This window comes from Mya arenaria, chromosome 5 (assembly GCF_026914265.1).
Source record: "Mya arenaria isolate MELC-2E11 chromosome 5, ASM2691426v1".
Taxonomy (NCBI): Eukaryota; Metazoa; Mollusca; class Bivalvia; order Myida; family Myidae; genus Mya; species Mya arenaria.
The window spans coordinates 22738473-22749440 of NC_069126.1; the positions used below are offsets into that span (position 1 = coordinate 22738473).

Consider the following 10968-nt stretch of genomic DNA (forward strand, 5'->3'; position numbering starts at 1 on the left):
AATACCAAGCGCCTCAGACATTGCAGTAGTTATCTCAGACGGTCTGTTCCAATTTCCGCCTCTCACAATAAGACAATCCGACCACGCAAAACAAGAGGGGATTACCGTTTTTGCAGTTGGTATCGGCAATACGACCGACCACGATGAGCTGTCGTATAAGGAAAGCGGTCAGCAATTTTTAATCGAAGTTGATCACTATGATTATGTTTTGGACATACATTTAACTGTTTCAAAGCATATATGCGGAGGTATAATACGATCGTAATATATTTCATCATGTGTTAAATCGATTACTTTATTAATTCAAAGTTATTTTATCATTGGCAAATATTATGCTAAAATATAAATGCCTGTAAATACATATATCATATGCATTATATTGTACGTGTCATGTGATGAATGTTGACATTCAGTAAAACTGCCTTCTACCCATTATACACGGAGTCACACGACAGTACCAACAACGACAGAGTGTGTAAACATGTTGCCTATGTGTAAAACGTTCCCACGAGACTCATGCTATGCAATACACAACTGACCCGTATCATGCGGAGTTTGTTCAGATTCTAGAAAAGTAAATCGTAGCTTTGACTTTAAAATAAATCTTATATATTCAACAACAATGTTCAGATAAATGTAATTTCACAAACACATGCCCACTCCTGCGTGCTATTATACGCATAGGTTAAGCTCCAAGAAGACGAGGAATAATTCGTTCAGTAAAATGATATGAGCCGCGTCGCGCGATTTTACGCATATAGCAACGCAACATCCATACAACTTAACAACTACCGAAAAAGACAAAATGATTAAAAAACTATATTTTGTTCATCAATTGGATGCATATTCCATTTAATATTATTACTCCGCAAAAAAAAACGTCATGCAACAAACAAACATTGATCAGGCACAAGTGTTTTATATTGTTGAGAAGTTGTCAACTCGCACCTACCCTTAACTGTAGGTGAAATCATATTTACTATTCAATTACAGCGTCAAAACATATTTGATATGGTATGGATATTGCGTCAAAAGTCACCTAATTTACATTATATTTGTATTAAAACAGCAGAGCCCAATATCAAAATTTAATCATGGTGTTGAGTTAATTAGATTACACTTAATTTAACATAGATTTAATCATTTAAATTTTAAACCGAATTGCCAAATCTGAAACGCATACACTAGTTATGCAGTGTATAACGAAAACCTAAATAAAGCCCTACCTGCTCGATTTAAAAATAAAATAAATTGGACAAATATGTTAAAATTCGAATTTTATGGTTCAAGATCCACTTACAGACAACTTTTGTAAGTCAGAGACGCTAAGAAAATGCAATATCGCCCATAAATTATATAACAAAACACAGGTATCGTTGCATCCGGTATTCAAACCATTGACCAAGCGATTGACAAGTGATCCAGAAACTAATAATCATATAATTCAATCGCATTTGGAATGGCTATATAAACGTAAACAGAAAGCGTCTGTTAATTAACTTTCAAAACAATTCAATATATCCCATGAACAATATGTGAGTTTGGTATGCCTGGCTACCCGATATCATTATGAAAGCGTTTACAATACAATAACTGTTGCAAACATGCTTTTTTGGCCTTTCGTTTTCTTTTACATATCAGTAATCGGTAATCATGCCCATATAAATGGTAACACAAATATATGGAGTTACTAGGCATAAAACTAATCATGGTTAACAATGACTCTATGAAACGAGAAGCTAATTGGTACATCGAATACTTTCATATTGGCTGAAAAGAAAACAGTGAGAGTAGAGTTATAATATTATTTGAAATGACATTGTTTTTCACATATTAACACGAACATCTTCCAGTTTATAATAGTCAACCAGGTTGCGGCATGAGCAACTTAATAATTAACATTGAAGAACAATGTTTGACATATTTTATTTCCTTTTTGAGATGAATTAAACTAATACAGAAAATAGCGTGTGTCTGCTGGACGAAACGTTTTTCATATATGCGAAAGTACTATCAGTTCATTTCATTGTCAAAGCCAAAGTGTATCGATTGGCGATTCCGGTGATTCAGTTATACAATTGTTGACTGAGAGGGCGAAACAGACTTATCTTCCCTTAAAGATATTTGAGGGAAGGTCTAAGACTATTTTCTGAAAACAATAAGTAACAAATGCAACACAATTTAAATAAATGAAAAACATTCAACGGAGATATGTCACGACAAACTGTGCTAAAATGTGCTCATTTTACAGTATTCCTTTTTGGTTTGTTGGATATGTTACCGCTATTCATTGTTTTAATTTCAATATAAGACAGGAGCTGTAACTACCTACACAACAACTGCTACTGCAACTCCTACTACTACAACGACTTCAATAACAACTACTACTACAACTGCTGCTGCTACCACTACTATTACTACTTCTACTACTACTACTACTACTACTACTACTACTACTACTACTACTACTACTACTACTACTACTACTACTACTACTAGTTCTGCTTCTGCTGCTGCTGCTGCTGCTGCTACTACTACTACTACAACTACTATATTTTGTTCTAATTCTTATTGTATGTGAATAAATGTAATGGAACAGAAACGGTAACGTATTTTTTTCTTCCAATACTTATGTTCAACAAATTAATCTGATAATTTTATGTGTCGATCTTAGTGGATCAAACCTAGATTGCTATTACCCGTGTGTCCATCTCTTTTGTAAACTATTATCTTTATTATTATTACTATTATTATTATTATTATTATTATTATTATTATTATTATTATTATTATTATTATTATTAATTTTATTATTAATATTATTGATATTGATATTATGACCATGATTTTGATTATGCTTTTTATTATTATTAATTTTATTATTATTACAGTTAAACTGCGATCGCTCGAGGTCACCGGGTACCGAGCCTAAACCTCGAGGGAACCGATGTTTCGAACAACCCGATTTTCAATTCTCCAGTCTGTTATGAAATATCTTTTAATATATTTTAAGTTTGAAGTCGTCTGTTAACTAAGACACCGTTTATGTGTTGCGTTGTGGAAATCGCTCATATGTTCAAAGGCTGTGGTATACTATATGTATACTAAATATAAAATGTAAAAGAAATATCATTAATAAATAAATATTTTTTTTTTTATTTTTACAAAATTGCCATATTGCAAAGCAAAGTGACAAGAATGAATTATTTTCAGAGATTCCGATGTTGGATTGATATCGTAGTGTTTATTGATGTTTTTATTACTCATTTACATTTTTCACAATTAACTTCTCGTCATTAACTTCTCATAACTATCTTCTAAAATGCCCATATCAACTAGTATCGGTCATGCGTTAACAGTGTTAAGCGGTTTTTCACACCTTATCAAATTGCCTTTCAACTGTCATTGCAGTTTTTACAACTTGCGAAAATTTTAATACCTTGCAATTGTTTGTTTATTTTGGAACAAGCGTTCGGGAAAAAGTGTGAAATTATTACCTCAAGGGAGCCATAAGGTTTTGTGCATGATTTGTGTACTTGGGACCGAGTATATTGCTCGACTCCTCGACAAAGTTAGGTTTCGATGCAGCGTAGGTATAAATTATATGCAAATAGAAGGAAACAAGTTCGGTACCAAGCTCCGACCTCGAGGGAACGTCGGTTTTCGAACGACCGCTTGTTCGAACGACCGCAGTTTTACTGTATTATTATTGTTATAATTATTATACACCAGATTTTTTATATATACAATAAGCGTTCAAAATCGTTGACCTATCGGATTTACAATTATAATTTTTAATACTATTGTTTAACCTGAAAGCTAACTTTATTGAGGGTATTGAGTACTTGTTATTAGTTTACAACCTTGGTTGCAGCTCTGCATGACTACATAAAGGCTGCAACAAACCATTATGGAACGATATCAGTGGTAGGGCCAGCTTTTGTGAACAGGGATGTAACACTGAAAGCGACACCATTCTACCCTTGGGGATGTCAAGTAGAATGGAAATACATTATTGACGGAGAAACACAAATTCGAACAATGAATCTTGAGTTTGCTACAAGATATTCGGAGGACGAATCATTCTTTTTGAAATGGAAGGCCACAGTTGCATACAACAAATCTGACTTCTACGCCGTATGTTCAACAAACACTACGACTAGAACAAGCATGGTATCTTTAAATATGACAGGTAAAAATGATTTTAGTGAGTTACCCAAATGATGAAGATAAACATATTAATACAGATATAAAGACTGTGCATTTCATTTTTGTTTCCTCCATTGTTTTGATATTTAGGTCTTTACTCATTGAAACATTCTAACAAAGTCATGGTAGGTTGTCTTTTTACTATGTTCTTTATATTTTACTATCATTTTCTCAAAATACAAGAAAAAGTAAATGGTAATAAGCCAATAGGCAAAGACAATGTCGAATTAATCAGTTCAAATCAATAATCTTCAATTGTTTTATAAACTCTTTTAAACATGTATTACTAACTTCTAATATACAGATATTGTTGGACAATGTGGAACTCTCGTGCTTTTAAACCCAGTTGTTCAAGGCGCGGATGTCAAATTAGGATACTTTCCGTCTGACCTTTCTCTATGGTACAAAACTTTCCTTACACGAACATGGAAGAAGAACAGCAAAGAGATACAGCTACGCGAAGGTTATTACGTAGAGGAAACGGTATCTGCATATATGTTCACATTAACGGTACTCAACTATGATCACAGAGATGAGGGATCATATATTTTAGAATGCAATTCAACAGAAACCACGGACTATGTGCAGCTTTATATTCCAGGTACATTCATTGTATTTCACTGAAAAATCAAACAATTTATTATTAATGTTATTTCATGTTCATAATGTTCATGTCTGATTTGAAGGAAAACATTAATCATATCAGTGTGAAATAAATAAGTTGTGATTCCTGATGATAATGCATAAGCAGCAATGTAACATACCTTTTTAATCGATTTTTTTGGTTATATGGTATATAATATGCTAACTGATTTAAATGAGTTCTGTTGTTTTTAGGGCGACCGAATTATCCAGTTCTCGGTCCAAAGTTCCCAGACTTTAACACAACAGAATGCATTTATGTTTATGCAGGCTCCGACATGTATTGCAAAACAAAAAAAGGAGCAAACCCCGTACAGGTCGAACTTTTACTGGGTCAGAAGTCATTTGTTCTTGCTGAAAGCAAAGAGATCAAAGGGATTTACCGATTCCATAACGTTCATCAACAAATGGCTGGACAGTCAAGACAGAATGTGACATGCCTCGTTTCAAATGCAGCTCTTGAAACTCCCTACGACGTGCATGGCGTTCTCTGTAACGTAGGTAAGCTAATAGAAGACACATAATAACAATCTATGAATCATTTTTTTGTGGAGGTTAAACTATTATGATCTTGCATAATATTAAATTTTAGTACATTATACGACTTCAATTCCAGAGAAAGGTAGCACGCCCGTGTTAACAGTTCCCGAATTCCTTGATGGAAAAAATTCGACAGCAATCTGTGAAGTGCACAATGCTTTCCCAGCACCTACAATAGAAATACGCGTTAGCACATTTTTGCTAGCAGATGTTCAACAAACAGATTCATTTAATAGATCTTCTAATACTTTTACAAGCCGTGCAAAGGTAACAAAGACTAATAAGAGTTGGAATGGAAAAGAAATGTGTTGTTACAGGGATAGTAAACAGGATTTCGGTTTGACAAAAATGTCAATATGCGTAAACATCAGTATAAAATGTAAGTTTAACTCAAATAGATTGACGATTATTGTTAAATTTTAAGAAGGAAAAATATGATAAGAAAACCCAAATTTAATATAACGACATTTCCCATAGGAAATGGTTGTATTATTGAGCTTAAAATTTAATATTTTTTTTGTTTGATTAGTGTGTATTATTGAAAATTAAGCATTATATGTTTGTATTTTCTGAAATTAAAACGGTTTGAATTTAATATTTATATTATCAAGTTTGTTTTATTTTATTTTCAGATCCCCCGTCGGATCTTTCCATATTCGTCAACAAAATGCATGAAAATAGCAACAATGTTTCCGTCTGTTTCTTAAACTTGTCTTGTGAAACGGATGCATCAAATCCGCCTTGCACAATTGAATGGTCAAGTGACAAAGATGATATAAGATACCTTCAAAACAACAACTGGACGAATGGTGAAAATGGGAGTTTCCGATCTGTTTCCAACGTGCTCTTCAATGTCACTAAAGACATGGCTGGTGGAACTATTACATGTTCGACAAGATGCGATCATTTCCCATCGCATTTAAATGCAAGCTATGAAGTATCGGTTTCTGGTACGTACTCGATCTGATACATTTTCTCGAGTTTCGTTAACACTTTCAATCAAACCAAAACTGCTAGTTCATGCAATTTCTTCTTTCAAAGGAATCCTACGGAATAGACATAATAGTGCTCTCCGCTTATTTTAAGAGATTTATCAGTGAAATTAAATCAAAATGATATCTCACTATTTCATAAAGAAAAAACCCATTCTGAATGAGATTAATGTGTTCCTATTTTGCCCGTTGTTTCTTCCAAATCAATCGTCAGTGCTCATACGGCTAGGACACAATTTCAACGTAGTCATTCCGGAATGACGTAACTGTCCATATTGTATTTTTAATTTATTATGTTTTGTAAGAGAGATAAAATGTTATGCCTTCTTAATTATGATTCGCACAATATATAATATATATTTTTATATTGGCCCTTGTCCTTTTTGAAAATAAGTCTTCAAGGAGCGCAATATAGGTTGGTGTTTTTTTCGATGCAATATAATGATCAACTTATTTGTAAAACAAAACAAGGCATATGATTTGGATATTTTGGCGTTTTTTAAGTGAGGAATTTGTGGCCACGTAGCTATAAATTATATGGTTTCATTTGCCATGATCATTAAAGTCAAGTGAGTCGAACATAACAAAGCATAAGAACTTAAAAAGGCAGCAACTTATAATGTTGCCCTTTAAAGACTTTAAGCCTACCTTAAAATAGTGAATTGTAGAGCGAAAACAAAACATAATAAAATAAAAATAAAATACGGACTGTTTCTATTAATTCCTAACCCTAACGATACCATAAGTCATTGAAGTGGACTGAATAATTCGTTAACGCCATTGCGCCAGAGAACTGAACTTTTCTACATTCAATGTTTAAATTAGTGATAGTATTTAGGGAGCGAAAATCCTTACTTTCGATTATAAACAAGATGCAGTGTCCACAGAAAACGCCTGTTCTAATAAGTACTTTGCTGACAGGAAATCGGGATGTTGCTGAAAATGTCTGATTGTCATTATCATGAGGTTGACTTCCTGAAATAGTTTATTTCTTATTAAATTGCAAGTTTAAAAGAGACTCGGTCCACCAGAAATGCAGGGGTAGAACTATAACAGACATAATGTAAAACAGATAAATGTTTCAGAATTAAGACTTATTAGTATTATACATTTTCAAGATGTCTACTATTAGGTTCTTGTAACAAATGGATAAAACACACTAAAAGTATATAAAAAAAATCATAATCATGTTAAAATACATTCCGGAAGGCAAATCCTTCCAAAGAAAAATATACATCCTTAATACGAAAAGTAGTGTAGAAATGTATCAGGAAGTAGCACAGTTAAGGGAGTACACGGTATAGAGAAAACAACAGTAAGTATACATCTTAATGTAGATTAAACTAAATTCTGGTTATAAGTGGGTATAACACATTCAATGAAAGACTGCAGCTCCGGCCTTTTGTGATTTCTAAGTATTATTTTTGATCTCCAACTACGATACAATATAGAATTTAATGTCTCTTGAAATACTGGTATAGTAAATGTTATCTAATTGCAGAATCAACTAAAAACTCTGCACCCCAGGCAACCCAACAGTGGCATATGTCGGTCTTTTACGCCGTAGCTGGAACCATTTTTCTTCTACTTATAGCAGCGTTGGCCTTTCGTCTATTTAGGCGATGCAAACCTCATGGTAATTATGTAGATACTTTAATTGGAAATAAGACATTCATAAGTCTTAATAATAAAAAAGTTTGTAAAAACATAGTAAGTTTTATTATATACGTCAAGAAAATCAGTAGGGAAGAGAAACTTAAACGCGAAATTGCATAAACCAATGTCATTAACTCGATTATACAATGGAAGGTACGGAAACATGCTTAGAAGCCAAAAATATACTGTTATATTTTAATGGTACAAGGATCGAAAGTAATCTGCAAAAAAACTCCGTAAATATTTATCAATGCACCATAGATCGATCATCAATGCATTCAGAGCAATCAGCTGAAGTATTTACACATGTTATAATTCGTAATTTAATCACAGTTGTCTTGTTTTAACTTTTGACATAGTTTATGCAACTCTTCTACGCCAAAGGACAAGCGCAGTTAGAGAGCCAGTTACACATGTGTATGATACTGTGCAGCCTAATCTTGAGCCAACTGTCTATTACAATCTGGTAACATTTCTTTATATCAGTGAAATGTAATATCTTCTAGACTAAGAAGCGTATGCTGTGTCTCCTCCAAGATTATTTCGATGTTTGAAGCCGTGTAATATTACTGTATTAACAACTGGTTTAAACAATCTATTTGGTCCATATATAATTGATATTAGTTCACACAAATAAAATACTCAATAGTCGTATTCCTAAAATTACTAAAAAATGAATTTGCAGTGTTACTAGTTGTTTTATCCTCTAATGTTTATTTCTATATAATGATGAAATATTAATTTTGGAAGAGAGGAGGGTCAGCAAGTGCTGTCGAGATCAACAACGCACCTCAACATTTGGAGAGTGAAGGAAACAGACGTTCAAATGAAAATGAATGTCATTATGACTATGTGGACTTCCCATCCGATCTCAGAGACCGTCAGGCAAACAGGCCGGATGCAAATTATATTCACCCTTTATAAAACTATTTGTGAGTAAAACATTTTTCTATATAGTCATATTTGTATCTTTCGAAAATCCTATCATCATACTTGTTACGCTAACCATTTCAAGATGTTTATGGTTTATATAAATTGAGAATGTACTTAATTTTGCGTTATTATTGGCCACCATGACAGCTTTGCAGATACAAACGCGTAAAACCAAGTTTATACTTATGCAAATTAGATTGCACACATATAGATTGATTTACCAATCATTAACTCGTCACCGCGAATATACGTTAACCAAAATAAAAGATGGTTTAATCATATGGTTTTTTTTTCAGCTCGATTGCAAAGACAGCTTTAGCTGTTACCCATCACACTCGACTCCGTTTCCTGATTATAAACAAGTTGTCCTTGTTGAGAGACCGAATAATCTTATCCTACCTCTGGTAGAACACGAAAACACGGCCTCTCGGGTTAGAGTTGGACACATGAATCGTTAAACCATTTTCATCCTGTTGTTTTTGCCATTATTCATATTTAAAATAGTTTATACGAAGCTGTCCTGAGAATAACAACCTTGGAAATGATTCAGCTAAGATAAAACATTTGACATGGTTAAATATCTACGGAAATTGGCTTTACACTCTAAAGCTGCATATTCAAATTGAATGCATGAATGAATGATTGAAATATATCGATTGTTCCTATTCGGAAAGATACGTGTGAGGAAGTTACGAAATTGTAGTGAGGTTTAAGTGTAATTGTACGCATAGCCTACCCATAATTGTATCAGGTGCAGTTAAATTTTAAAAGTCCTTTACCTTTAGATATATTTGAAAACTCGCTTAATTTAATGTTACTCACTTCCTCATGGCATGTAACATGTGATTCCAAACTTGTACAATGTACACATACATTGATGACGTGGTACATAGACAAGTATCCAACATGAACACGTACCTGTACACGAAGTGTTTCGCAAGCTATTTAATGATGAAACGGTGAGTTGTGATGTTCATGGCCAGATGGTGTTGTCAAAATATAGGCAAACATAATATTCAATGTTATCTGTCATGTTAATAACATCTTAACATAATAATTTACATATTATTGTCTCGTTTTCGAAAAGCGTGAAAACAGCTTGAAGAATGGTAAGTTAACCATATGAAAAACAATCATGCTTTTATTGCATTTGCTTCCTCCTTTTTTGTACGATTATCATATCATTGTTAATTTATTTCCCATATAGTTCATTGATCCGCAAACTGTTCTTAGACGCATATTAGTTAGATGTAAATGTACTGTTGAATTGTACCTTTGAAGAATCAGGAGGCCGTTTTAATATATATCTTAGTCGATTTCGGTCGTGAATTGAAATTATGTTGTGTGTGAAATCAACTTACACCAGCAATGAAAATGAATACGAAGTTTAGGTAATTGATGCACTGACTTTTATGTTTATTTAGAAGTATATTACTTAGGGTTTATAATAAGTGTACCTTTATGTTCATTTATTGTTTTCAAGAGGATGCGGTCTCTTGGTATGCCTATACGTTTAAGTGTGTAATGTTTAGACAAGTTTGATCTTTAAGAAACCGAAAACCGGTTTCAACCATTCCCAAGGTCACAGATTTTTTCCTTGTCTGTTCTGATGCGGTATCCAAAACATTTATTTATAGACTATATTCGATAATACTTTTTCAATGGAATATATATATATATATATATATATATATATATATATATATGTCCATCTCTGTTATAAAAAAAAACAAATGTAATAATAAAAATGTTTTGAGTTGTTGTTTTTTTTTCTTTTGTATTATGCTGATTTCATATGTTAAACAAAATTGTTTGGCAAATTGGTCATTTAAGCGCATCTTTGCACGAAATACTTACTTAAGCATTTGCATTTCGTCGTTTATTATATAAGTTGTAATTGTGAGCTTAAGGAAACAAAATGGCATATAACTGAGAGAAATCAAAAGTGATTAAGTACTTTGTTTTGAACCAAGCGCCATGAAACAACGACCTGAGT

At 32.9% G+C, this 10968-nt stretch overlaps 1 protein-coding gene across 1 annotated transcript; it reads left to right on the forward strand.

Moving 5' to 3' along the window:
• Window positions 1–2197: 2197 nt before the first annotated feature.
• On the forward strand, window positions 2198–10366 carry LOC128236181 (uncharacterized). Its single transcript, XM_052951070.1, has 10 exons — window positions 2198–2263; window positions 3875–4192; window positions 4514–4810; window positions 5047–5352; window positions 5468–5770; window positions 6024–6341; window positions 7885–8019; window positions 8399–8505; window positions 8790–8971; window positions 9269–10366. The coding sequence occupies exons 1-9, from the start codon at window positions 2212–2214 to the stop codon at window positions 8961–8963; spliced, it is 2010 nt and encodes a 669-aa protein (XP_052807030.1). The 5' UTR covers window positions 2198–2211; the 3' UTR covers window positions 8964–8971; window positions 9269–10366.
• The last annotated feature ends 602 nt before the right edge of the window (window positions 10367–10968 follow it).

Coding starts and splice junctions, on each gene's coding strand:
- LOC128236181 (XM_052951070.1), top strand. CDS start 2,212: ATGTCACGACAAACTGTGCTAAAATGTGCTCATTTTACAGTATTCCTT. Junction 5,353..5,467: donor TGGCGTTCTCTGTAACGTAG/GTAAGCTAATAG, acceptor CTTCAATTCCAG/AGAAAGGTAGCACGCCCGTG. Junction 8,506..8,789: donor CAACTGTCTATTACAATCTG/GTAACATTTCTT, acceptor TAATTTTGGAAG/AGAGGAGGGTCAGCAAGTGC.